The sequence below is a fragment of the Trichoderma aggressivum genome (assembly GCF_033847375.1).
Source record: "Trichoderma aggressivum f. europaeum strain CBS 100526 chromosome Unknown scaffold_054, whole genome shotgun sequence".
In the NCBI taxonomy this organism is placed as follows: Eukaryota; Fungi; Ascomycota; class Sordariomycetes; order Hypocreales; family Hypocreaceae; genus Trichoderma; species Trichoderma aggressivum.
Window position 1 is genome coordinate 27,296 of NW_026946420.1, and position 27,832 is coordinate 55,127.

Below are 27,832 nucleotides of genomic sequence, written 5' to 3' on the forward strand. Positions count from 1 at the left end.
CAAGCCACAGTCAGGGACAAATTACTCCAATAGGCAAACGGAAAGAAAAGAAAGAAAAATAAACTTATTGGAAACCAAACCAACGTGGACGGCTCCCAGATCGACACGCCTTTGCTTTGTTGGCGCCCAAATAGACAAATAGAGTTGCCTGAGGATAGAAAAAAAAACCGGCTCCGTTTCATAAGTTTTCAATAGCCAGGGCGCCCATGACGTAACGCCGCTTGTTGTGCCCTGGGCGTTTGCAATTTGTGACGGCGGTCCCGGCCGCTCGGCCGAGTCACGTGCAGCCCGGACCTCCAGCAACTCAAATCACATGCACAGCCACTCCACGTGGCTGGCGCGCTGCATCTCCATCTTTTCTTTTTTTCTCTCTCCAAAAAGCTCAAGCTCCAAAGCTCCAGAACGCCCGTCCCGCTGGCTTCCCGGGGGGCACGCGATCAGGTTACAAGTGGCCCCCAGTGCGTGGCGGAGAGTTTGGCACTGCACTGGAAGGACGCGGGAAAAGGGTTTTTTTTTTTTATTTTTTTTTTTTATTTACGGAGTAGGTACTTACCCTTGTTTTTGTTATGTGTGTTGTGTCTAACATTTCAGACGGGAGGCTGAGTTTTTCTTCTTGCGCGTCTTAGACAAGGTTTCCAGCCTCGCATTACGCGGAATGGGGGAATCAGCTTCAGCCCTGGTATGCATGCCGCGGCACTTGAAGAAAATTTTTTCTTCTTCTTTCCTTCTTCTCACAAGTTTTTCAAGGGTCAAACGAGATGTGACGAAAGTAGTCGCGGGGGAACGGCACTAAGAAGAAAAAAATTGAAAAATTACAGCGACTGTGATCCGTCGCGAAATGCGTGTTGCCGTCACCGCCTCCGTAATAGACTGTCCCCAAAAAGTGGGCGGTCTAGAAAAGAAGAAGCCAGAGGGGGGGGGGGGAACGTGTCGCTGCATGATCGAAATGCCCATCTAGACTCCGTCTAAGCCCATCTTTGTGTCCGGTGCAAGTTGCATTAGCATGAGCGATCCCTTTTTGCTATTTACAGCAACCATGTCGTTTTTCATGCGCCAAACAAGGCCATGGATATAGCATGACAAACGCTTTGACAGATCCAGGTGGATTCCATTTTGCTTTGCCCACTCATGGTCCGGAGCACGGCATGACAATGGTGGGGGGCCCAACATCTCAAGGGAGTGTAGATACTGGTTGGGATTGGGATTGGTATCGCAGCATCCTGTGCCGCGTATGTGCATACAATGCCAATTCGGTCCGGCAGTCGTGTCGTGTCCAATGGAATGAATCCAAGGCTGCGCAAAGAAGATAAAATAAACTCAAATAGTAGAACCAGACACTACTTGCGCCCTGCTGTTGCCCAATACCGGCGCATACTAGTACCAAGGCCATGGGCGTACAAACAACGTGCCACACCACTCTAGAGGCCACGATACGGCCCCGTCCAAGGCTGTCCTGTGTGTGCTTTGGTAGTTTCGCTCTCAAGCTGTTCTTTTTTTGGTATTGCAACGAGGCAGGAGAATCTAGGCCCATCTGTTTGTTCGGGTAGACAAGGCGTAAACAGGTCGCATGGCCGCCCACACAGGCCCCTTCGGCACTGCTGGTGGTAAATGCTGCCGCATCGTAGGGCACGAATCTGCAGTGGCCTGAACTAGATAATGTAGAGGGGGTGCTCGAAACAAAGGATGGGACGTAATACTAGCACACAGCACAGCACAGCACAGCACAGTATTTGCAAACCAGAACCAGAAACGGACCCCCATTTGCGCATCGTGCATGCAAACAACCATTGGCGACAAGTCAGAAGACGGCTTCCCGTAGGGCACAGGCATGTAAGAATACAGTAGGGCTTCCGTGCCCTCTCCTGCTCACCTCACGCTCACGCTCACGCCTCTTCGACGACAAGACCGTGGACACGTGCGTCGCGATTTTAGGGTTGATGCAGGTCTGCATCGCGATCTTCATCTGGATTGTTTCCGTTTGCATGAACGAATAGTATACAAAGGGTAGCACAGAGCCCCCCCCTTCCCAGCCGCAAAAGAGGGCTACCTACCTGATGGGATGCCGTCCGCGGCTTGGGCATGAGGCTATCATGTCAGTGATGGCGGCTCGCTGCTGGATTGGGCACCGCCGGGCTCTCACCGCGGCCGTAGCACCATCGCAGGCTTGATATGATACGACAGGGCTCGACCTTACCGTGTGCGGATAGACACCAGGCAAGGTGAGCTTGCGCCGATCATGAGCTACCACTTGTTGCCATGAAAATCTCCTCAGCAGGCGCACCACTACTTGAACCAAGTAGTAGGTAGATAGACCATCATGTGGTCGAAATCCACCCAAAGCCGTACCATTAACATCTCACGCCTTTGCTCCCAACACTCCCGGCGGATCTGGCATGACCTAAGCGTTGCAAAAATAACGCCTGGGCAGTCTGATATGTTTCGGCTTCACAAACTGCACCCCCGGTATTTTGCTGTCCCAGCCAACGTCGATGCATCAAATGGCCGGTGTATGGGCGGTTCAATGCCGTTTTCTGCCTCTCTCAGATAAGCAAGACTAGGGGATGCGTCCTCACCGGATTTTTCTCCCGTGTACGGAGTACTCGGACATGAAAGCCTGAGGCTCACAAGAGGTCAGGTCGCGGCCACCTGCTCATTGAGGATTGGGATACTGTAGAGGCAACGCATGCCGTTGCGCAGAGATCTGGCTTTCCATCATTGTGCATCGTCCCAATGCATCTCCCTCCCCTTCTCGCGTATCAGAACTGCGCAAGAGTTTTTTTGCTTTTTGCTTTCCCACTAGGCGTCCGTTGTCGCAGATGGGCCTTGCCCTGTTTGTCGTCCTCGCTACTCAAACGGACCAGTGAGGTGCGTCTTGGGACTCTCGTCATGGTGCGCGGGCCGGGTCGAAGAAATTTTTCTTATCCTCCCCCCCCCTCTCAGAGATCGTACGTCTTGCATGAAAAGTTGAAAGAGTCGGTCAAGGACAAGGCAGGGCTACTGTAAAGCCACCTTTGGCATTAGTCCGCACCTCCAAGATGGCCCTGCCTGCCCTGTATTTTCGGCAAGGAAGCGGAAGCGCCAAAGGCTGTTTGTGGTGTTTTTGATATTCGCAAACAAGTCTTGACTAGTGAATGAATGAATGGGTGGGTTGTTTAGCCTCTAGGTTGGCGATTTCGCTTAAAGACGACGCTCTTTAGCTGCCTCGAGGGGGTGTGTCGTGAAGAAGCCAAAGAGCCACGGCCAACGGGCATGATCCCTGCATCCCAAACCCCGGTGGGGCTCTTCTCTTTCGCTCCCTGGCTTGTCTTTGTTCGCACTGGAGGGCCACTGTAGGCAAGGATGCCATCTTCTTGGTGGCGTTTGCGTGAAACTGGGGAGTGAGAGGCCCAGCTGCCAATCGGCGCCCAAACCCGCTGCAGCTCAAAGCCCGATTCGACAGCCGCAGCAGCTTTGGACAGCAATACAGCTCTGGCGCCCAGCGATTGGGAGATAATACATGCGAAAGTGACCGGGCAGCAGCTCGCCTATGAGTCACATTCCGCCTCGTCGGATTCACCCAGCAGACAGAAAACACACCCGTCCAAGCAGCAAAGAATGGGTTGCAAGGAGGCAGCCAGCAGCAACGCAAAGACACGAGAATCTTGCTTGGGGGTTTGATTGAGGGACGGCCCATGAAATGAGATGTTGAAAATTTTTTCACTTGTCAAACAAGGGACGGGCAAAGGCCAAGCCCTAGTGGCTTCCAGGCAGCCTCTTTTGGCCACACCCTCCGGCCCCAGGGATCCAAGGGAGGACGGACGATGGTTGGATGTGGGAAGCCAAAGAGGGTGGGCCAGCGAGGACCAGCATCACACCGGGACCATCTTTCAAGGTGTGCATCGTCGTTCTAGAAATCGGCTAGGACCCGGACGAGGCCAAAGCAGCCAATCCTGCGGCGGCTACGGCTCCCGTCCGGAGACCGTCCCAGTATGGAGTGCATGTTGAAGGGGAAGAGGAGCACAGTCGGTGAGAGGGGATGTGTTGCGTTGCGTTGCGGTGGGCGTCTGACATGGTCGAGTCGAGGTTGGATCCTCCAGTCTTCTGAAGTCGTACCTATTAATCAACATGCCATGATGGGAACGGCAAGGGGGTGTGTGGTCTTGTGTTGGTGCTGATGACAGCGGTAGACTTTTTTTTTTTTTTTTTCACTGACTTGTGGGCGTCGAGGTATGTACTTACAGTAGCTGGTGTGTAAAGCTGGCAGTACTGACGGATCGATCGGACCGGACAACCATGACTACACGAAGAAAGAGGCCAGAGGAGAATATAGATGCGCCCGAGGAATCAAAATATGATCGGTAGCGTCGGGGATGGCATGTGTTTCGTGCAGAAAGTGAATGCCGATGCGAGCCCGTCTCGCAGAACTTCCTCGATGCAGCTGGACAGACAAAAGTCACTGGAGCTGGGCGACGCAGGTACGAGGTTGGCTCGCACAACACAAGGGGCCAAATATGGGATGGAAGCACTGTACATACGAGCGCGAGTACGGAGTACAGTACAGTACAGTACAAGCATGGCCTCTCTCGAACTCAGCCGAGCACAAGTGAATCCAATGTACAAAGTAAATGGAAACTGTTCCCATACAGTGTGCCGTGCCTGGCGCTGGTTGGAAAGTGCGCGGGAACGGCTCGCTGCGGCGGCGTGGATGCTTTTTGGGGCTGCGAGCTCCCGTTCCTTGTGGGACAGCTCCGGAGGTCCCACCCGGTGCGGTGGGAAGAAGAAGAGAGAGAGAGATTGATGAGCGAGGGTTGACAAGTCCCACTCGTTAGTTTTCTGGCACAATTGGCTTCGTTAGGAAGAGGCGGAGGTGGAGGCTTTGACTGTAACTATAGTAAGGGTATGTACGAGTACGAGCACGATGACAGGACAGGTCTGGGGCATTTCATGTGAAGAAATCTTGGAGTGTCCCGTCCCGACCAACACGCTCCAGCAAAAAACTCAAACTGCCATCGCTGCCAATTTATCCGCTAGCCCCCCCGGAAGCCCTGCCGCGGTCCCAGGGCCCTCTGCAGCCGGTGCATTAGGCCATCGGCTGTTCGTTGGGGATTGAAAGCATCCATCCATCAATCCATCAGCATCAGCATACGAGTACCTAATGCGTTGTTCTTGCAACGGCATTTGGCCCCCTTCATCCTTTTTCACGCAGAGGCATTCGCGGTAGGTTTGAAGGCTTGTCTAAGCCACAGCGCAAAAGATGGCCCGTTTGTGTCCAGGGGGAGATGGACCTTTGTGTCTGAGCCATTGCAACCCTTGTGTACTAACACCGCATGATCACGAAGCGAGAGAGACAGACAGAACAGGGCCAAGAATCAATAACAAAAGAAAAAGAAAAAAAAAGAAAAGAAAAATGTTTGTGCGCCCTGTTATACTGTACATCTCGTCTATATCAGCAAACCGGGGCATAAAGAAACAGCTCGCCAATCACAACGACGAGCTGTTGGCGAACAATATACGGAGAAGGACCCAATCCCAGCAATATGAGTGCATACGCATATGTAGGTACCTGTAGGTGCGGACGCAGTCGTGCAGTAGACAGACAGTCTTCACCGTCAAAAGAGAGAGGAAAGAATCCAACACCAAGACTAACAAATGTCCATGCTTTTGTGCTAGCAGAGTTTTCCAAGCAAGGGCAGCCGTCCCCTTGCCGCATCCTTCAAGGTGACTGGGCTGCGTCCATCACAGAAATGGTGTCCTCTGGTAGGTCCGGCTTCGTGATTGGCGCCGTGTGGCGAAAAAAAAAAAAAAAAAAGCCACGCCTGGGACGACGGCCCCTGTCAGATCCAAGTCTTGCATTGAGTTTTTGCGGACAGTCGGTGCGCTCAGGCAAATAGGCGAGAAGAGGAAACAATGGGAGAGAAGAAGAGAGCCCGGTCTCGAGGCGAGAAATTGTCCAGGGCTGGGGGACCCCAACCCCCAAGTCGAACTGTCGATGGAGAGCTGATGATGTACAAGTATGACCTGTAACATTCTTTCTACTGGACTCGTATTGTTGGGAGGGAAGCACAGGACTGCTTTCGTAGCGCCGACCAGGCCATGGTCAGTGCAGCCTCGCCTCTTTTCTTCTCTTGCAGCCTGGGAAAAATCGAGATTCTGTTCCTCATGGCCCGGCCTGGCCTGGCGCATGGCCGGCACCTGGAAATCGCCCCATTCGCCCACACTCCAAAACCGGCCCTTGCGACGGTCAGCACGTTTCGGCCTTGTAATTGCCGAAGAAGACACTTGACCTTTTCGCACAGGCCTCGGCCATGCAAGCGAACAGAGTAGCAGCCCGTATGACCATTTTTACTTTTCAAGTTACAGTCGGTATACTGGAGGAAGTTGTTAATTAATACGACTACAATAAAAAGGAAAAAAAAAAGGTAAAAGGAAAAAAAACGGCTGTGCTTTTTCCATGCGGGTCGCCAAATGGAGATGCATGTCACATGCTGGGATTTATAGATGTGCACTCCGAATGAGCTTCTTCTGGTTCCGCATACCGACCTGCGGGAAAGGAGTTTTGTATTTTCATGTAAGCTCTAGAATGCCACTTAATATACCATCCGTCATCATCCTTCCTTCTTTGGGTGGTGATGGCCGCGGCTGAATGAATGTAATTCCCAGGTACGAAGGATGAAGCAAGTACTATATTACAGCACTTCGGAGAGCAGTAGAACCTCCATTCATCCCGTCCTACCTTGATCCTAACCACCTCACTAACCGTGGTAGGTACTAATTCATGTAAGTCATTGGCGAATTAATTACATGCAACCCCAACAATTGGGTTTTGGTAGCATCATGGATTGATCCTAGCTCGAAACCATCAATCTATTAACGGGTATGCAAGCACCGTCGTAGCCTTCACGCAAGCACTCAAACGTCGTGAATGTGGTTTAACCGCCACAATCAGCCCGGAGCTCGGCGCTTCTCAGCACCTCCCGTCACCAACGCCGCACCACCATCTTGACGCACTGCAACGCCAGAAGCGACGGTTGTGACGGCGGAGCGGATTACTCGTGCTCGTATGAACAAAGCCAGGCCAGCTTCTCGTTCCTCCTGAGCGATTATACGGACAATCTATCGATAGTGCCCGTCACACAGCTTCGAAATGCGGGCCAATCAGCCGCTGCGTGGGCTGCGGACAAGGTGCTGCCGCCAACCATCTCGATGCGGCGCCCATGTGACGGGAGAGCAGCACTTGTGCCGTCTCAGTGATTGTGATGAGCGAATACTCGCCATTTGGTCCTTTTTTTTTTTTTTTTTTTTTGCGCTGCTTGACAAGTGGTCACAGGGCTGATGTGCGATGCAGATGGGCGCTTGCTAACGGGTTTGTGTGTCCAGTCTGCGTTGATGATTGCGTCCTTGTCGGCGCTTCCCACCACCCTCCACACATCCCTCACCTTTTGGAATACAGCCGGTCATACGTAATGCTGGGGGCCGGCCGGGTTGGTGATGGATGACAATGAAGATGATAAATACGGCGCTTCCTCCTTCTCTCGCTCTCGTTCGGCCGGCCTGCCCTCCGCTCCGGACACATGGTCGAGGCCGAACGAGGGTTCGTAATAAGTTTGCCGTAAGCCACCAGAAGCAGAGGGTGATGCGCATTACGATTACGCACTGCCCATCATTCATGCTTGTCATTACCCGCGGCGCAGATATCAGTCTCCGAGGTCCCCCAACAAGTCCAAGCCTCAGACCACAAACATTACAGTCCGCTTTGTTTCTTTCACTGAGCCCGAGCGGGAGCGTGAGTGTACGAAGTACTGTATTCGTACCAAGGACGCATAATCAAATCTCAGCCTGCACGAGTACCATTTACTGCCACAAACGGTTCCGGAAGCTCTCGCGGCACTAGCATTACTCGCGCTTCGCAACAACTTCATTTTGTCTCTGGGCGCATCGATATTCCTGTACCCTCGCCCGGTTCTTTTTCGACGCGGCCGATTAGCGAAAAGACGTGCGAGCCCGAATTACAAGGACTTTATTTTGCGAGCCGGGTTGAAAAGCGAAAAAAACACCGTGAGTTTGTGCATTTGCTGCGCGCGCACAGGTCCAGTCTCTAAAAAAAATTAGAGCAGGGATTCCCAAATTGCCTTGCATCCAACTTCAAGGCATCGACGGCCCCGGGCGTTTGACACCTGCCCATCCGGAGAAGGGACCAGCAGGGAGACAAAACAAGCATCAGAAGGAAGAAGAAAACTCTTCAAAAGTCATCTTGTTCCCTTTTCTCACCGAGAAAATACAAGACAAAGCTGGTGGACTCCCCAGCCGCAGCGGAAGCTAGGATTCACTACCCCTAGGCTCCATCATTTCGCTTATCCAGTCCCGGTAAATTGGACTGGGGAGCGCTCAGTCGCATTAGAGCCAGGGCCACGAGTCGCCCGTCTGCAAATCGATTCGAGATACGGTGCTGTACAGGCACGAAGCACACGGCTGGGGGCAATCATCGTTGACACAACCCTGCACAGCGTGCACTTTCAACGCCACTCGGAGTGCTCGTGCTTTTCCCGGGTGAGCGATACGAAACCGAAAGGCTCTGGCTCGGTGGTTGGTCGTCCACCAAAAGAGTCATAACTCGCAACGGGCTTCTGGGAGCCCCTCGAGCCCGTTCAGCTGCGCAAGCCGGCTGAATCGCCCCCCCGAGCGAGATCCAACCAAGGCCCGGCAGAGTGCCGTCGAATCAAGGCCCAGGAAGCGCAGTCGGGCTGCCTCTTGTCAGTCGTGCGCGGAAGCTGCTGGAAGCAACAGGTCGCTGGCCCCGGTTCTGGTTGTGCGCTTGCTTGGGTGCAACCATACAAAAGTGCAGAGCGAGGACTGGGAATCCATCAAGCCCAGTCAGCAACCGCATCAGACATCATCGGCTCCGTGTCGGGCGACGCTTCCAGCACTGTGTGGCAGCCACGGGAAGGTTCCACAGTGACTAAGCCCTCGCTACCGCCACGCCCCCCTCCACCCTCCACCCTCCACCTCGTTCAGGCCCCCTGTCCCCTGTCGCATGCCTGTGGCTGCCCTCGTCTCCCACTAAAGGCCCTGCTCCCTGTCTGCTGTGGTTCTGCTTCTGCTTCTGTCTGGCTCGAGACCAAGACCAAGGCACGGCACAGCACAGCAAAATTTGTCGCGGCCACAATATATACCTCGAATGCATGCCCGCACACCCGACTCTTGCTTCTTCCTCTCTCCGACTTACGCATCTGATCGTTTTGGTTCTGGCTTCTGCCAATGAACCTCATCTCCACCTGCAGCATTGCATTGCATCGTCCAACGCCGACGACATCCACCGTCACCTCACCCGCCGTCACGCTCCTCGCGGGCCCCCAACAATCGCCACAGTCCGTCCGACTCTGGCACTACCGCTTCCACTACCACTACCCAAGGGGGAGACGATAAAAACGATCCTGTTGTAGATTGGTCATGTTTGACGCAAGACGTAATAACTCTTTCAACTTTTACTCTTCCGACTACATACCAAGGTGACGGGCTTTTTTTTTATTGCTTTCTCTCTCTCTCACACACACATCTTAATATCACACAACATCCCTAACCTCTCACGTCCCCTCCCTTCTTCCTTCACCGAGAGCAGGCAAGGCTTTGAGCAAAAAGGCGTCTCGAATCTTGTTCCCCCTCAGTCTCACCTTTTGAGTTTCGAACGAAGCAGAGAAGCAATATCCATTCAAACGATACGTCGCCAGCTCCTTCATTGGAGGAGAGGTTGAGGAGCGAAGTGTCACGTCACAGTGGACATTGCAAAGACAAAGAGGGAGCCGTCACAGAATGAACTACCCATCACCACGAACACCTGGATCGACTCCGATCCACGAGTGGGAATACACACGAATGTCATCCGCCACTCCAACCCCATCACCGCGGCCAAGCTGGCTCGAGACGACGCCTCGACGCCCGGCAACGCGTGCAGCTCACAGCCGGGCCAGCAGCTATTCTCAGGCCGGCGCATCTACGCCTCGCGCTCCAGTAGATTCGCCCCGATACAACAGCTCCGGCCAGTATGCCACGGTTGATGTGAGTCCCAAATATTTTTCGTCGTCGCGCGGGCCCCCCGGGTCGTTTCAATTTCCTGCCTGGCACGACCGCCGATTCTCTCACACCTATGTCCGGGCTACAACTCCGTTTGGAGAATCCGACGAGGACGAGATATTCGAGGCTTCGGGGCGCACCTATGTGTTGCTTGCCGAGTCGCGGGCAAAGGGTCGCAGGAACTCGCAGCATGTTCATGATTATGAAGGGATACGGTACACTAATCACGACGACTACCCGCAGGGTACCGCCGCTTACTACGCCGACTACAGCCGTGATGCCTACGACTCTCCGCAGTCGCACATCCCCCCTACTCATGTCCGCCCTCCCACCAGCCACGGCCACGGCCACGCCCGCCGCTCGTCGGCTGCCGCGGCCAATGTCCCCCAGAGGCCCTCCACCGTCCGCCCCTCGACCCAGGCTTACCGCCAAAAGGCGGCTGCTGCCGCCGCGACGACACCCAAGGCTACCGAGGCCGATGCTCGAAAGCACCGGATTCCCACGGGCTACTCGCTCAAGAACTGGGATCCTTCGGAGGAGCCCATCCTGCTCCTCGGCAGCGTCTTTGACGCCAACAGCCTGGGCAAGTGGATCTACGACTGGACCGTCTACCGAGCGGGTGCCAACTCTCCCATTGCCGACATGGCGGGCGAGCTCTGGCTCCTGCTGATTCAGCTCTCCGGCAAGGTCAAGCGCGCCGAGGACATCGTCGGCCGTGTTCGCAGCCCCGAGAACCGAGAGATCATGACCGACTTTATCGACGCCGGCGAGCGTCTCACGGAGAAGCTCCGCGGACTGCTCAAGGCCTGCGAGGCCCCCATGCTCAAGGCCGCCAAGAAGAAGCAGTCGGGTCTGGGCAAGAACTCTGGCGTCGAGTTCGTGGACACTCTCTTCGGCCGCGACCGAGAGCTTGCCAAGACCGAGAAGTTTATGCAGAGCGTGAGGCTCTTCAGCCTCCGGTTCGATGCCAACTGCGAGGGCATCCTGCAAAACCCATCTTCCTAAGGCCATTTTGCTGGTTTTTACTTTGCCTTCGCCGTCTTAGTGTGAGAACAACTATCAATTCCCACAATCCAGGATCATCGACCCCGCCTACAGAGGACTGTTTCCGGGAGCGACCCATTAAAGAGGAGATGCATATGAAATTTGCCCTGGACTTTTGTTTTCATATGACCAAGCGTCTCACGTATCCTTTTTAATCTTTCCTTTAATTGTTATCCAATTGGCAACTTCCCTAGGATCCCGGACCATCGAAGTTGAATAATGGCCCACTCCACCGGATGGAATGGCCCGAGAAAGACGAAAGACTGTACACTAATACTGCTGCCTGTTTTTGTTCTCGTCCGGAGATTTCCTATGGATACCCAATCTTACGGACTTTTTTTATTTCTATTTCCTATGTTCTGAAACTCGGTCTCGGAGCGAATGAATGGCTTTCCTTTCACTTTCCTTTTCGGTTATTCAAAAGACAGATTTCTTTTCAAGGGCGACCTGTACTACCACCAATGCACACGGGGAGGAGACACCGAGACACGGGGCATTTTTCCATCTAGAGATACCCAGCGTTATCATTTCGGGCGCGTCGCAAGCAAGCGGGGGAAGAGAGACGAGGGGCGGGAGGAGGAAAAAACAAAAGCGACAGCAAGGTGGCGAGGTTGTCTGGTTTTTTTACATGACTTTTATTGACTGATTATCTTTCTTTCTTTTTTTTATTTATTTCTTTTCTTGGGTTTAATGTGCTGCGGCAGCAACGATTTGACAAAGTGTCTTTTTTTATTTTATTTGAGAATGTTGAGATTGGGAATACTAGATGGAGGACTTTAGTTTACTGCAAAATGATGATGGCTTTGATGAGCTCGAATATTTATCCCCCTCTATATCAACCTTTTATGCTCCATTCGTGTGATACTGTGTCTTTTTTTTTTTGTCCCGCTGCAGCCTTTTGTGGAGTGAATGCGTAGGGGTTTGCCCTGCATGTACAGTGGATAGCGGTCCATCTCACCTTGATGTCTTTGATGTAAAGTGCAAAAGCCAGCGGGCTTGTTAATATGAAACTGGAGGGCACACGCGATGTGTATCCTCATAGGGCGAATAAAAGCTCCGTAGAAAGAGACGTGTTGGGATACGGCATCAGCCCGCCGTTACAGTGCTTGGCGATGACGTCCTTGCACGTCTCTCCAAGGGCGGTTTGCCACGTCTCTCTCGTCTTTTTATTCTACGTGTACTCGTGTTCTTTTTTTACGAATCATGTGGAGTTGTTTAACGAGGAGATGATGTTGCAGGTGGTAGGGAATGGTGTTTTTTTTGAGAAGATGGGGTTTGTGTTATCCTATCTACATGGGGAAGAAGGATGAGTCGGGATTAGGCAGACGAATTGAATGGTTTGGGATTTTCTCAGGGAATACGGTATTGTTGGTGTTGTTTTTGGCTTTGGAGTTGCCACTGGGCTGGGTGTACCAGTATGAGGATTGCTTGGGAATGTTGTGTGTGCCTGCGTGTGGCTTTTATGGTGTAAGTTTGGGGGTGTAGTGAAGATGTACTGCTTGGGATGGTGAAGATTGAGATGGATGCTGTAGAATGGCTGGTCTGTCTTGGTGTTGCTGCTTCATGCAGATCTGACATCACGCTGTCACTACCAACAAGCTGTGATTTGAGCATCTGAGACGTGCTCAGACGAACTCGCAGCAGTAAATTCTCCAAGGGCATGACAAAGAAGAAGGCTGGTGAAGTCTTTGGAAAGCGGCATGAACTCGTCGTGCTTATTCGGAGGCTGTGCTTTGTCTCGTCTCATGTCTCATAGCTACAAGTGCCCGTCTTGTCTCGCGGACAAACTCACGTATGACGACTACAGATGTTGATTTCCCCTCTTCTTTTTCTTTCTCTCTCGCTCATGTCTCGGGGCTTCAACTGGAAATCATCATGGATGTTTTTTCTTAGGCACGGTACGACGCAGAACCAGCCCCCCCATGTCTCAATCATCAGCCTCGTAGAGTGCGCATCAGGCTGGAATGCCTGTTCAGCAATGCATGCATAATGGATTCCCGTCCTCAGCCTCACTTGACTCATATTGGTTTTTGAGTGGCAACCCATCGATGCAGTCTTCTGTATGGCTGACGTCTTTTGCGTGGAGAAAAAAAAAAGAGAGGCAACAGGTTTCAATCGAATGAAGCTGGCTACATTGTAATCCAGCCGAGCCGAAACAGCCCTGGCACTGTACGACGGGAAAAGATTTGAAGCGGATCCCATGTCGTTTTTTTTTTTCGTTTTTATTTTTTTTTGCGCAACAGAAAGAGGGGAGAGTCTTGCATTAAGCACACTCCCCCTCCAAGTTTCTTGTGTGTGTTTGCTTTTTTTCTCTCTTCTTTCTTGCTTGATGGGTGCTGGGCTCTCTCGTGCGGAGAAAGAGCATGCGTTTTTTTGCCTGGCTAGGTGCGTAATGCGGCAGTGGGTGTATTTTCGTCTCCTCTCTTACTTTTCTTGTTTTTCTTCTTCTTTTTCTGGGCGTTTAGTTGTGCCCTGTTTGATACTATTTACTTGGGGCCATGTCATCAAGAATGGGGGCTGCATGAGGAGGCGGCGGAAGAAGAGACGAAAAGCCTCCTCTCTCTCTATCTTTTGTGTATGTGTAGCAGAGCGTCTGGGTTCTATTTCCGTTGGAGCCACAGGATTGTGTCACCGAGAGACACATCACATCACCATCACTCTACATGGCACTGGCCGCTGCGCTGGCTGAGTATCACAGAGTCTCAAGGCGGCTCACTCTCAGCCCTGTCTTTGGGCCCCACGGAAAGATGCCTGGATAGATGAATGAGGGAGAGAGTATTTTGCGCATGGCATGGCATGGGGGCATGGCGTGTGTCTCTTGTCTTCTTCTTCTTCTTCTGCTTTGCTTCACCTTGTCGAGACCCCCTCACTTTTCAGCCCGATTTTGGGGCCTGAACAAATTCCCACTAGCCATGTCATACAAAAAAAAAAAAAAACGATGATCCAGAGTTGTTACCTGGCAAAGGTAGCGCTTTTGATAGGTCGTTGGCTCCCAAAAGGCGGATGCATAAGTTAGGTTGGGCATCTGTATAAAAAAAAAAACCGACTGGGATGGGCCCATTTTGATTATTCGGAGCGCCCCGAAAGCCGCGATTATCCAGCGCCAGCCACCACGCGGGTTTGCCCTCAATAGCGTGGTTTGCCGAGTTTGCTGAAACTGCAAACTGTCTGGGATTGGACCGTGGGAAGGATGACTTGCATAATCCCACTCACCTGACGGGTTCTGCAGCACTGAAAGAGGGATTTGCGAGGGGGGTGGTTTAATGGCATGCATGTGTACTCGTACAGTATGGGGGGGGGAGTTGTTCTGGGGACAAGAGTCTTTGTCTCTAGTCGTCATCGTCTTTTGCTCCATCTGGCGGGGAGGAGAAAAGAAACGGAAAACAGAAAACAGAAAACAGGGCTGCGGCCGTGGTTCATGCCGGGGGCTGTGTGTGTGTTACATGATGACAGGAATCCCCAAGACAGACATGAGATGGAATGAGCAAATGCAGGTCCATGTGCGCCGTAGGGCGATGGGAACCAAGGCCCGGAAGGACGCCCGTCTTGCTCTTCCATGCATGACTGCGTTGAAGGAGTCTGACGGTCTGACGTGCTCACTGGCTGAGCAGAACGTGTACGAGCATGTTCATGTAGTCATCCTCACAATCACCATCCCGTAACGCACGCATTGTCAGCTCTCGACTGGCACACACACAAGCGGGGGGGAGGAGAAGAAGGAGACGAAGAAGAAGAAGAAGAAGCACGGTGCATTGTATTCCATATCACCCCTCCTTCTCCCCCTCACCCGCATTCCAACTGGGAAATGTAACCTGGAGATACCGATGTTGCACAGATGCCAGATTTTTTTTTTTTGCTGAGAGGAGCCTCTCTCTTCGAACTTGGGACCGCATAATGCACGCCGGCTCGCTGCATATATTGGCCCTCAGCCTGGCGCAGCACATGTGTCTGCCGCTAAACTGCTGCGGCCAGCCAGACAAGGGCCCCCCCTTTCGTTCCGCCCAGCTGCAGAAGATGATGCTGGAGCGATTGTCCTGCGCCTACCCGTATCTAGGCAATTAATGACGACCGACATGAAAATCATGGAATGTGGTAAGCAAAGCGAGTGGACGGACGGCCTCCACTTGTTCGGCTCTTCTCTCTCTCGCTTGTGCTGCTCGTATTCCGTGATACTGCTTCCTTTGTGCATCTTTACGAGCGTCTTTAGTTGTCCAAAGAGCCGAAATTGGAGCGAGCCATTGAGCAGTGCCCCCGGCGCAGATCTTCGGGGGTGCCGGTGGGCGGGGCTGGACCGGAGGTGGAAGTGCCGGTTGAGGTCGGACGTGGCCGAGATGGGAAGTGTGGCGCAATGGGGGAGTTGTAAGGGTAGAGTGGCATCGATTGATACCAACAGATGTGTAGTATAGGTAATCTTATATCACAAGAAATGACTCTCTAGTTGTGGTCTATCTGTATACCGCATTTTCAGACTTGGACTGTCAACAGAATGACAAATTGACAAACAACTTCATAGTCTATTGTTCAAGGCCTTTCGATTTGAAGGCAGCATGAATTTGAGGCCAATGAGCTCGTCCAACTTCACGAACGATGTAGCATAAGGAAAATTCGTGAGCTTCAAGGCGTTTATCTACGGAATGCAATCGGCTCTCGACGAGAGAACTCTGCCTATATACGCTTGTTGGTCCTCTTCCAACACAGTCAGTCCCTCAGCTTGTCTTAAGAATAAGTGCATTTGTATAGTTCTTGAAACTCTATAATGAACTCTTATTAGGTATAGAGGAATATGTAACTGCACAACTAAGCCGATTCCTACTTTCCAAAGAGAACTGTTGTCGAGCAGCCTCATGCTTACTCACATCCCTTTGTGCTGATGTTATCTTCCTAAAACTACCAGTATTATCCCTCATATCTAGTAATAATTCGTCATAGTCACTTACTTCTATAAGAAAAGATCTCATGAATACACTCTACTTTCGTTGTCATTCGAGAGGAGAATGCTTGAAAGCATCATATTACCGAAAACCTGCGAACTGTGGTATCAATTAACCGTTCTAGAGTTCATCACTTCTATAGCTAGATTTAGCTCATGCTCTCAACATAGACGTTTCTTCTTATAGTCAATGACTATCGGGTCCCATTAGTCTTTTAAACTCTTTTCTATTGCGAAAGAAGCTGCACGTGTAGCGCTGGACGCATGGTGTTACCGCAAAACTGTGAAGCAGATGACTGGAAGATGTTGCATCAACTCCATTACCTGCGCCCATCTGCTCCGGTTATGTTTTTAAAAGACAGCTTCACTCACAGCCAAATCAATCCACTTTGTCGCACTATATCATTCTCTTTTACTTGCGATCAGCAGGAATCGTACGTCAAGAACATTGAGCTACTATTCGGGAATGCTCACTATTACTACTCCAGCCTCATCACACATTTCGAGCGATACTAGATCTGATCCTTTGATTAAATACATATGACTTATCTATTCCATGGATACTAACGGGTCACAGCCAAATCCATATCCACGCTTGTGGTGCACAAGTTTGTGGTAATGACATCTGCTTTGAACTAGTAAATTGCCGCGATCGATCTTTTCCCGTCACAGATTTTGCAATAATGACCACAAACTCTTCAATTGCTCATTTAACGTAATAGTATAGCGTTCCATAACAACATCCGTGTTTTCCATCCGCAACGTTGGAAACTCTGCCGGTGAAAAGTGATCATGGCTACGCAAAGGCAACACTCTTCTCATGAGGGTGAAATTGTTGATTGGTTAATTTAAATGATTGTATTATTATTTGATAATTCAGTCAGCCTCAAAGATCCATGATTGCCAACTACTTTTTTTTTCACGGGTAAATTGGCCATGCCGAGTAGACTTTGAGAGTTCCCCAAAGGTATTGAGGATAAAAGTGCTCGCCAAACCGAGCAAAGCACCCAATTTTATCAGGTTTTCCACATCAAACACCTCCATATAGTGACCCATCTCGTTGATTCATTCCAAATAAAATGATGGCTGTGAGCACGTCTTTTCCTATGCACCCTCTTACTTTTGCAAAAGCGCATCCATTGGTCGTTCTCAGCGCCAATCCTCCGTAGGAGATACCCAAGAAAGATAGGAGAACTCTGTTGCCAAATCGAACATCACCGCCATAAATTAGAACACATCTTAACTGAACATTTTCTTCGTCTGTTGCACTTATCACGCCTAGACATGGGGGGAGGGGTGGTCACTTCGGGGGAATTTCTCCCCTTGTAGAAGCCAGGTGTGTACGTCTGCAGAAGTAATAACACGTATATCAAAATAATTATGCCACATCTACAAGTAATGAAACCTTCGAGTGCACGTTTGTTATTGTTGGTATAATGTGAATGCATTATATGGGTATATACGTATGTTCCGCTTCCACCTCCTCACTACGGTCGTGAGAAGGTCTACTCAGAGACAGGGTCTAATATACCCATATATAATAAGCTTCATCAACCAATTGACTAGCAAGAGATCTGTCCAAGCTAATCACCTTCTCTTTAATTCTCGTCTCGGATGACTTCCGTACGTACAAGGGGCCAATGTAAATCTTTCCCAAGCTAAGTCGTCACCAATTCCTCCTCTTTTATCCAGCAAAGGATCCAATAGCTTTGAAACGACGCTAACAAACAACAAATAAACATTTAAACCATAAATCATCATACCAAATCTCGAAAGAAAATGAAAACTCAATCAGCTACTGCCTCCCCCGGGGTACAATACCGTGTCCCCTTGAAGAAATAGCAGAGCGCCCGCAATATCGGTACCTTTCTCCAACATCTTCAGGTATTTAGCCTCCGTACAAAGTCCCCGAATCACTAAATATGGGGCATCCGAGGTTATTCAATGCTAAATAAGCATCTTACGCGGATTAATTTCGACAATTGACCCAGCCAATCTTATGCCTCTCCCACCGTCCTCTCCGTCTCCCACAAAATCTCCACCCACGGGCAGACAAAACTCCAGTTCCCTCATCTATCCGTGCCAATAATCATTCATCATCACCTCTCAATATCGCTCTTCCATCACCAATAGCTCTGCCTTCCTTCAAAGCATCAAGCCATGCCATCACAATCTTATTTCACCATCGATTTGCCTCCTCTTCTCCCCACGCCCCCATACAAACAACCATCCCCACGCAAAACGCATCGACTACGTCCCCCTACCCAGAGAAACCTCTACAAACCCAGATTTACCCCATTGCCAGCTTCAATGAGCATCCCGGCAACGGAAGGGGGAGGGGGGGAAACCGCAAGCCCCATAGAGGCTTTCGCTAGGTCTTACTCGTCGCATTCACAGATTTAACCCAGCCGGCAATCAGGGCACATACAAAACAACTCCACACTTGATTTATAAAGTACAAATATGTCATAATATCAAATTATGTGACAAGAGTTGGTCCGGTTCCAGCAGAATCAAGCGGGGATTTCGGCCTTTTCTCCTCCTCTCGGCCGTTATACCACAAAGGGGGCGTGAACCGCCTTGTACCCTGCATGTCAGATTGGCTCTGTTGGCCATATACTCGTATGTTTGTATCCGATACTTATCTCCGGGAGCGTTTGTCTGTCTTTCTCTTGAACGTTTCTGCTTGCTGCATATTGTGGCAGCAAAAGTCGATACGACTACAGCGGCTTTTCCGGATCTATCACTGCTGCACGTATGCATATATGACAAGTCTTGCACACGGAGAATACTGTGAAAGTACATGTATGCCTCATCACAAGCACAAGTTTATTATCATTGTAGCCGTTGAATGTTTACTCATAATATTCGTATTTGTATGCAAAGAATAGAACCCTGACACCAATGCCATGCATCTAAACACCAATACTCTAAAAGAGAGGCATGACAGACTCCAAACAATATCTCATTCAGCCACGCTTCAAGTTGAACAACTCCATTGTGCGCCATATCAATCCTATATCTATTATATGCAGTTCCGAGGGTATTCTAGACGTAGAGAGCATCTTTATATCAAGAGGCTATAAAAGGGGCTGGCTGAGAGGGGAGGGGGTTATCTATCCGGTCTGGTAATTAAGTCGTCAGATAGAAATGCGGGATAGTGGTATAGCATGTGTCGTTAATCGTTGATTGACTAGTAAGCCCATTCTAGACACAACTGTCTCGGCCCTAGGCCACGTATGTATGCTGAGGTTTTCAAATCATGTGTCGTTACAATAATAGGCGCCATCGTAAGTTGCGGCTGAGCTACATATTCAAGCAGCATCCAGGGGCTTTTGGCCGTATATGTTATGAAAGGGAAAATAGGAATGGAACTTTGGTAGGCCATTACGCTCTGCAATGACGGACTTGCGGACTTCGACGAGGAACATCTCGATCTGGATGGGTGTCCATCCAAGCCCGTGATGAAGCGGCCGTCTGGCTAGTCCGACGAGGCCCCACAGGATGACATCTCGGAGGATGTGGCCGCATTCTTGGAGACGCCTTGACTTTGCCCATGGGCCGTTGGGACACTTTAGATCTAATCGATGAAGATCTTGGAAACCAGCAGCGGCAAGCTCGTCCTGAACATTTAGGATGCCATGGAGGTTTGAGCCGAGGACGGCAAGACCATCGTTCATGTATCGTAAAAAGTCACGCCAAGCATATGGCTCGTTGCACGAATCGTCGTCACAGTGAGCAGCATACTGGAACTCTTGAACCTCGACATAACCACCGGGTTTTAGGTGCCTGAGAGAGAAGCCAGTCATGTTAGAGAGTGCCAAAATTGAAGAAACAGGTAACCTCACTTGTAAACCCGATCCCACAGCTCGGTTCGGTCTTTTATGGCGTGGACGGCGTGGCGAATATGAATATAATCAAAGGAGTTTTCAGGATACGTCCATCCAGCGTCATGTTCGATGTCATCGACAACAAAGAGCACGTTTTCTGGTACCCAATCGGGCTGAATGGGTGAAAGATCCATGCCATGAAATGTCGCGTTTGGATACATGTCAGCCACTAGAAGGCGAGGTTAGAAATATGAGACTAGGGCTGTCTTATGCTCGGGGTTTTCAAATTGACGAATTGTGTAGCATAGACATTCAATCTCGCCTGGATTTACTCACATTCGATAACCCATTTCCCTGTCCCGGTACCTGTTTTCTACCATTAGTACACGAATGAGCGTTCTAAAGTGACAACGTGTATATATAGAAAAGAGGTTGCAGATGATGGTGATCAAGTTGGAGGCATAGACCGTTTGGCGCCAGAGAGACCCACCTAAATCGAGAACTTCAGCACCTGGTTTCTGTAGCCGCTCATGAATAGGAGCGTAAAAGTAGGTGCCCTCGCAGAGATGAATGGTCAGGTTGTGCTTGAGGTCGTCGCGGTACTGTTCTGTCTCGTCGTTGGGGAAGTTGTATTGCCCGGCGTGATAGGCATGGTACCGTAGGCCTCCGTCGATAATGTGTTGACGAATGCTTTCCGTGAGACTACGCGTCTCGTCCCAGGTGTCACCATCGGGAATATATTCGCCTTGCTCCAGATTTTTGATGCGAACCGCGTCCTGGGATGTGCCCACGGTGATAGCCGAATTGGTCGAAGTAGGTGACGGAGGGCAAACGGGACGGGTTGGGATTGGTCCGCTACTTGCGTCGTCGTCAACCATGTTTCTTTTTTATGTTGAGAACACAGATAGGTGACGCGATTGTGAAGAATTGCAGCGATGTAAATCGTGTAGACTTGCCTACGCGTGTAGTTGTGTGCGTGAAAGGCAACGTCCAAATGAGTGAGATGGTCTGCGGAAGATGTGGTTGGACATCCAAGTCAAAAAGCCGCAATATTTGAGAAAGCGAATTGGTGGGCGGCGATATGTATCCAGGTAAACGTAAGAATGCGAATGCGAGCGGTAACTGGGCGATATTGTGGCCCCATCCAAGTTCAAGATCGATCTGCAGTCTCTGGAAGGAGCTGGCTGGTGATAAGCTAGACAACCTTCAACAGCCGCTGTAGGGGATCAACCTGCCGGCAAGTATGAAATGGCTGTGTGCGTATGGCTACAGTATCTTCTAGCCTACCGGGGGCATCGCCAACTAAAGTAGGCTTCTCACAGAGCGGCGACCTTGAGAGATGGTGGGTTACCGACCAGACGCTAGGCCCGGCCCACGGAGACGATACTGGGGCCAAGGTCCAAGTCGAAGACGGTTGGGGCACGCACAGCAAGGTGGCAGCTTCTTGCAGTAGCGCTGCAGGCCAGCAACGCAGCGAATAGCTTCACGGACCAGAGAGGCCTGCTGTCTCGGTCTTGGCGAGCCGTAGCAGGAGTCGGGCACGGCGCTCGCACGGCGCTTGCACGGCAAGGAGTCGGGCGAAAGATGGCAACCAGCGAGAAGATCAAGGCATCACTTCAATCATCGTCAGGGCAGAGCCATGCTTTGTACAGAGTAAACGTCGGCGAAGGCTGAGGGTTGTAAGAAGGAGTAAGACGGCGAGAAAGCTTCCAAATCGTTTTGCCGCACCGCCAAGACAGGGGGCCAGATCAGAGGAAAAGAAATTAAACCGCAGGGCGACGTTATACCAGCACAGTATGGAGTACGTGTATGTGCTTCTGTAGCGGAGTCTTCAGTCCGCGGCGTCAGGAACACGGGGAAGCTGACATCGACAGGGGCTGGACGAAGGGTCCCCTTGGGAAGAGATAGCATAGGGAAGCTAGACAGATTTAAGGCTTATCACAACGGTTCGCGAGTCGATCCACGGTATTTTGTTTGTCTTTGCAAGTTGGCAAGGGAACAAGGTGCAAAAGAGAGGAGAGGGCAACCCGAGCGGAGTGAATGATGGCGGATTGCCGACGATTCTGGAGATGGATATGGCGGTATGATAGCGAGCAAGTCGGGGCCCCCATACAAGTCCAGATATGCAACAAACCCGGCACTCCAACTCCGCAGTTCGGTATTCGCATCTTGCTCTCCATGCTTCGCAAGGTACAGTCTTTGTCTCCCTGCTCTTTAAGGATTGCCGTCCACGGTCCCATTCATTGGCCATGTCGTCATGCATGGGCGATATCTTCCGAGCAACTCCCTGTTCGTATATGTCGCCAGAGGTGATGGGTGGACTTTTTCTCTCGGAGGGTTGGCCAATAGCGCCCGCAGCGTCATCTTCCACCAGAATCGCAACTGACTGAGCAACAAAAGCTTTGGCTTGGAACTAACCGCCAGCCCCATCCAAGACATGCCTAGAGCCTCTAGCGCAACTAGTTGAAGCCTCAATTCGACTGCTTGCATATTCCCGCAGCAGCATGGGCTCGACGTTGGAGGTCGTCAAAGCGCCATGGACTCGGTCCGCGATAATGGCGTGACTCTGCTCTGCGGTCTGCGGCGTCATGATGAGTGGCGGCCGGGCTCTAGCAGAAAGCAGGTAGGCTCATTGGACCCGGAGCAGATTTCTGGATGATCAAGCTCCGGAGAATTATCCAGCTGTCTCTTGTTCTCCGACTCAGCCTACTTGCCAAGTTGATCGGCAGCGTAGAGAGAGAGAAACCCCAAGCCAAAGCATCTGGCACTGTGTGTAACCTCCATTCCAAATTACTCATCAAAATACGCGGAGCTCTGCCCTTTGCAGGATTTGTTCCAGTGCTTCCATGCCGGTGCTCGAGTCCGGTAAGGCATCGACGAACGCGGGATGCCAAGCCAACAGTCTGACTGCCGCCGTCGATGGACCGTTTTTTCCCCTTTCTCTTCTCTTCTTGCAGCACTATCGAGTACTGTACAGCACGGCATGTCACAGGCTGTTTCTTCAGTTGGTTGAAACAAGGAATAAATCAAGTTTTTTTTTCGTGGCAATTCGCCATCTCGGTGAATCGAGTGTGTTGGGACAAGTTTGTGTGTGCGGACGGAATTAAGAGCACACCAACTGAAGAATTCTGATGCCCGTGCTAGCCTTGGAAGGCACTAACTTCCGATGCGAATTAGCCCATTGGGCCGTGCCTTCCTGCATCAGTTCCGAGCCAGCATCCAATAATGGATAGTGCGAAGGAAAGGACAGTACGAGTTACGAACCCAGGCAGGTACTCCCTCGGTAGCGCATGCCTTGACTCTTGACTTGTGCTCGCTTCGTCCACGGACGGCAGGTGCGGCCTCCAGTTGCAGTTGCCGTTGCAGCAGCACGGTTGCAATTTGCCATTGGACACCGCTTAGCACCTTCGCAAGTACCCAGGTAGCATACCAGGCAATTTCTCTCATTCGCCTCGCCGTTTCATCCACACACTTCTCCATCTCGAAGCCAACACAACCTCCGCCGAGCCCTTGTCCATGTCATGTTCCTTGTCTTTACTATCCAGTCCGTCCAGTACAGCGTTCTCGTACGAGTCCGGGTTTCTCTGCGTCTACTCCGTACTCGTACTCTGCCTGTACTCGTGCTCTTTCGCCCAGATATGAGATGCTTCGTACCGGCTGATACGCTTACGTTACGTTCATTACCTGGGCATCCTCCTCGTCCACGAATCGCAAGACTCTCTCGCTGGCCGATCCGACGATTGGCTGAGCTCGTTGCATTATCAATTCGACGCTTCGCAGACACGAACGAACCCCCTCTTGCGGATCAAATTGGCTGCTTAGGTGGCATGGGCTTTTCTCACCGGCTCCGCCCCTAGTGAGCTTCGCGACCCCCATTTTCATCTCAAAGGCTCCTCTCGGCTTTGACATTTTGTGCCGACCCGACAGTAAGGAACGCTAAACGCCTCCTCATCTTTGAGCTACTCATCTTACCCACCTCGACGCTGGCAATTGGCAATTTCCATGGCTTGCTGATCTCCAAAAGCCCACTCGCTGGTCGCTCCACTGCAGCTATGCCAAACTAGAGAACAAGCCCGGCAAGCCACGAATGCGATTCGGAGTACTATCCTACTCGGCACAGATAGGCCCAAGTATTCCCGTATCTTCGAAACCGCACGTGCTGTAGGGTACATGTCCTTGCTGAGATGTTCAATGCAAGGTTTTCCATTTGCGTCTCAGAGGCCAGTCGATGGCTGCGTGATTGGCCACGTCCTGATACTCCCTGGCTAACACTTATGCAAGCCGCTGCAGGGATCCCTTACGTAGACGTTCGCTCTGGCTGGGCTATTTTGCCTTCAATTGGCATTCCGTCCACAGATGGCGTTGGTCAGACCTCAATATTCTCTGCGTCCCGGGCGTTGCTAGCAGGCCCTGGTCTCCTCCGCCTCGGTAAATCGGAACGCCTTTTCATGTCATGAGGGTCCGGTTTCGAGTCTAGCCCATATTAAAATCAAGTTCGCTGGTTGCTTACAGTACGAGTCGTCTCTTGCATAAATGTCTGTCGCCTGAAGTGTGGTGCTGACCTACAGTATCCCACCACTGCCTGCAACTACTTATGTTGGAATGGTCTCACGTCTTACGGCCGAGGCTTGAAATGAATTCCTACGGGGTTAGGTGCATTCTCCGTTGGCCCAACTCAAGTATTTGAGTTGATATTTGACAGCAGCGCTTGCATCATCATCCTGGGCGGTTATCTAGAACCACTAGTCTGTGGCGAACTCGACCCATGAGTGTGGGTGCAAATAAGCCTTCTTCCAGAATCAAACTGCATTTTGAAGCCCTTCGCGTTACCATGCACTTATTTGGTACGAGTCCTCACTCTGTCACTCTGTCATGTCGCTACATTTCGCTTGATATGAGGTAGGTAAGGGGTAAGCTATCTAGTATGAGGCCTCATTCTGCTCTGGTTTATCTTGGCGGTTGGATGATTTTCTCCCTTTGCTACCAATAGCTGAACCTGCTGCCTCGATTTCATGTCTTGCGGCGGTGGACTCGTGTTTCGTGTTACGGGGGTTGGCCGATATCATCCGGGCACATCAACCGCAATGTGGTCCGAGTGATGCTCCGTGGCAAGGCATGGAGAAACCATAATGCCCATCCAACGAACCATAAGCTATGGCTTTTTTGTTCGCTATCGTTGGATTGTTGCCCCGCGCCAGCCAATAAATATCTCGCTGCTTTGACACCGGAGAGCCGCTACGCACTTACATTGGCGTGTTTAGGATTCATTGCCCCGAATTGCTCGTGGCCGACTTTCCAGTCCTAAACGTCACTTACTTAACAACGCCTCGTGAATACTCAAGTAACAATTCTCCTGCAAGACTCATAAAGATTGAATGGATAACTCCAAAGCAACATTGAAACTAACAACATGGTCATGCAAGGGATATTGCTGAACCATGGTGTCGGAACTGTTCGTGCAACAACCGTTGGGTCAGGTCTGCCCCCAGACCCGACATAGTGGCACCTATCACTCGCCTTGTTTTGAAGAACACACGGGCCATTGCCACCGCCAGGCATCAGCTCTCTTTTCTCGCATGTTGGAGGCATTGTGGCTTATGCAGGGGTTCCTCGTGTCATCCAGCTTTGTGTCGTGGACTGGGCGAGTTCCCCGACGCTGGGATAGCCGACTAATCGGATGTGCTCCGTATCTAGTTGGTCCTCCCTTTTTCCTACTTGCTCCGAAGAAAAGTGGCATAATTGTTCAAAATTAGAAACTACAGGCATTCACTGTATTGTTCCGTCGGATGGTGTTGTGTCGCTTCGCATTTAGGCCCCTGAAAATGTGTTACAATAGCATGACATATCAAGGCGGCCCCAGTAATCGAACAGATCAAGAGTCGAATGAAAAACTTGAATGAAATGAATGTCATTGGAAGAGTGTAGAAGCTTCGGTGCCCCAACACTACACTATTGTCCATCTAGAGTAAATCAACAATATGGCTCCAGTCTATCATCTGAATATCCCCTGAATCTAGTCCCTCACCGTTTCACACCCTCCACCTTTGCAAAGGCATACCGAAATTCCAGCTCATCCCGCGATCTAATAGCTCACTTACAGGAAGAAGACGAAGCTCAGCAAGGCAGTCAAAACTGTGGCCCCCAGCTTTGTCGAGCCGGCAACAACAGGAGGCTGAGTCGGGTGAGGCCAGCCGTGAGCAGTGGTAGGATGAACAGGAGGGTTAGGCGGGCCAGGACGGTCGTGCGTGGGAGCGGGAGGCTGAGGTCTAGGCGCAGGAGGAGGAGGAACAGGGCAAGTTGCGCCATCGCAAGGGGGTCGAGGATGACAATCGGCGCCGGATCCATTACAGACTTCATATCTGTGGCAGTCATCCCCGTTGCAGCGCTCGTGGCCGCATTCAAAGCCCTTGCAGACGAACTTGTTGCGGCACTCGTCGCCGTAGCACGTCTCCTTGGCACACTTGCCGTCGTAGCAGACAATCTTGGAGCTGCACTCGTCGCCGGCGCACTGGTGGTAGCGGCAATCCTTGCCATCGCAGATGACCAGCTTATGCCACTCATTCTTGTCGGTGCAGGCCTCGGGATAGCAGTCGTCCCCGTTGCAGATGACGCGGTGACGTTCGCAGTGCTCTTCACGACAGGGCTCCTCGGGGGCGCAGTGGCCGCCGTAGCAGACAATCTTCTTCTTGTGCCATTCGGGCTTGGGGCAGAGCTCGGTGGTGACGGTCACGATTTCGGTCGTCTTGTGGCCGACGGGGCAGTGCTGGACCCAAGACGGGCAAGATGTGATGGTGCTGGTCTTGGTGCTCGTGATGGTGCTTGTGAAGGTATGGTGAGGACGAGTGGGCGTAGTTCCATAAGTGTGATTCCACTGATCGCCGTCGTTGTGATATTCGTGATCATCGTGATGATACTCGTGGTCGTCGCGGTGCTCCTCACCATGAATTCTGACGTATAAGCTCAAGACAACAGACAGAGGCTTCTGTTTCTCCCGAGCCAAACGAGCAGCAGCGGCGAGACCACCGCAGGTCTGATGCTTATCTCCCGGACAAGGAGTGTTGCACAGATCCTCGCCAATCTTGCCTGCAGTCGCAAAATCAAGCTCATCTCCACAGTAACAATCCCTATAAATCATGAGCAACATGTAGGAAAGGACTATGTTTCCGTAAAACACTCACCTGTCGGAAGTGCCAAAGAACTTGCCTGGGCAGCTAGCTGCGCAAAAGTCCAGGTTCATGAGATTCGTAGAAGCAACCTTCTTAAAGTTGGGAAAGCCGGCCGTCGATGCCACGCACCCAAAGAGCCTGAAGTCGCCAACAAGCAGCGGGTGGACATCGAGCTTGTTTTGCAGAGGTTCCGAGGAGTTCGTGAAGTAGCCCAAGGCGAGCTGGGCGCCCAGACTGATCATCAAAGCCGAACGCATATTGAACAGAAAAAGAATGTCTTGTGATAAAAGAGTGACTATAAAATTCTCGGATTCTAAAGGAAGGAAATCGGAGATTTGAGTGTACTGCTGTTGAGTTGGTACTTGCTGCGATGAAGGACTCGTGTTTCCAGGAGGAAGAGTCTGCCATTATTTATAACTCCAGACATGGACCACCCGCATCAAAGAAGACCGATACAATCCACGATGAAGAATGCATATGCATGGTTATCCGGGTTGCGATCTGCGTTGTTCGTGAAGAGCGCAGGCTTTGCCGCCTCTGGGCGTGCCGGCATTCTTGATGTCTCACGACATGGTTCTACTAGAGAAGCAAGAGGTTAGTGTGCACGCTCTCTTGGAATTCCTCAAGGCAAGTTTCTTCTTGGTGCGGAAACCATCTCGGATTCCACGGCTCCGTCGTAGCTAGATACGTGAACCTTCAGCTGTAAGCCATATGCCACATGTTGGTCATCAGTGGCCTGACCATGGCGGCGCCGATATCCAAATTCCTATGCGTGAAAAGCTATAAATATTCAGGCCAACATGCAACCGAGCTCT

The 27,832-nt window shown here is 51.2% G+C and overlaps 3 protein-coding genes across 3 annotated transcripts; 1 reads left to right on the top strand and 2 right to left on the bottom strand.

The window, feature by feature from the left end:
- Window positions 1-9,786: 9,786 nt before the first annotated feature.
- Window positions 9,787-11,052, top strand: Triagg1_9483 (uncharacterized protein; the record flags this gene model as incomplete). Its single annotated transcript, XM_062904445.1, has 1 exon — window positions 9,787-11,052. The coding sequence occupies one exon, from the start codon at window positions 9,787-9,789 to the stop codon at window positions 11,050-11,052; it is 1,266 nt and encodes a 421-aa protein (XP_062751520.1).
- An 8,283-nt stretch (window positions 11,053-19,335) lies between these two features.
- Triagg1_9484 (uncharacterized protein) lies at window positions 19,336-20,729 on the bottom strand (the record flags this gene model as incomplete). The annotated part of the gene is made up of 4 exons (XM_062904446.1): window positions 19,336-19,810; window positions 19,870-20,080; window positions 20,188-20,217; window positions 20,342-20,729. The coding sequence occupies 4 exons, from the start codon at window positions 20,727-20,729 to the stop codon at window positions 19,336-19,338; spliced, it is 1,104 nt and encodes a 367-aa protein (XP_062751521.1).
- A 4,871-nt stretch (window positions 20,730-25,600) lies between these two features.
- On the bottom strand, window positions 25,601-27,274 carry Triagg1_9485 (uncharacterized protein; the record flags this gene model as incomplete). Its single annotated transcript, XM_062904447.1, has 3 exons — window positions 25,601-25,667; window positions 25,950-26,975; window positions 27,030-27,274. 3 exons carry the CDS (start codon window positions 27,272-27,274, stop codon window positions 25,601-25,603), a joined length of 1,338 nt encoding a protein of 445 aa, XP_062751522.1.
- Window positions 27,275-27,832: the final 558 nt, after the last annotated feature.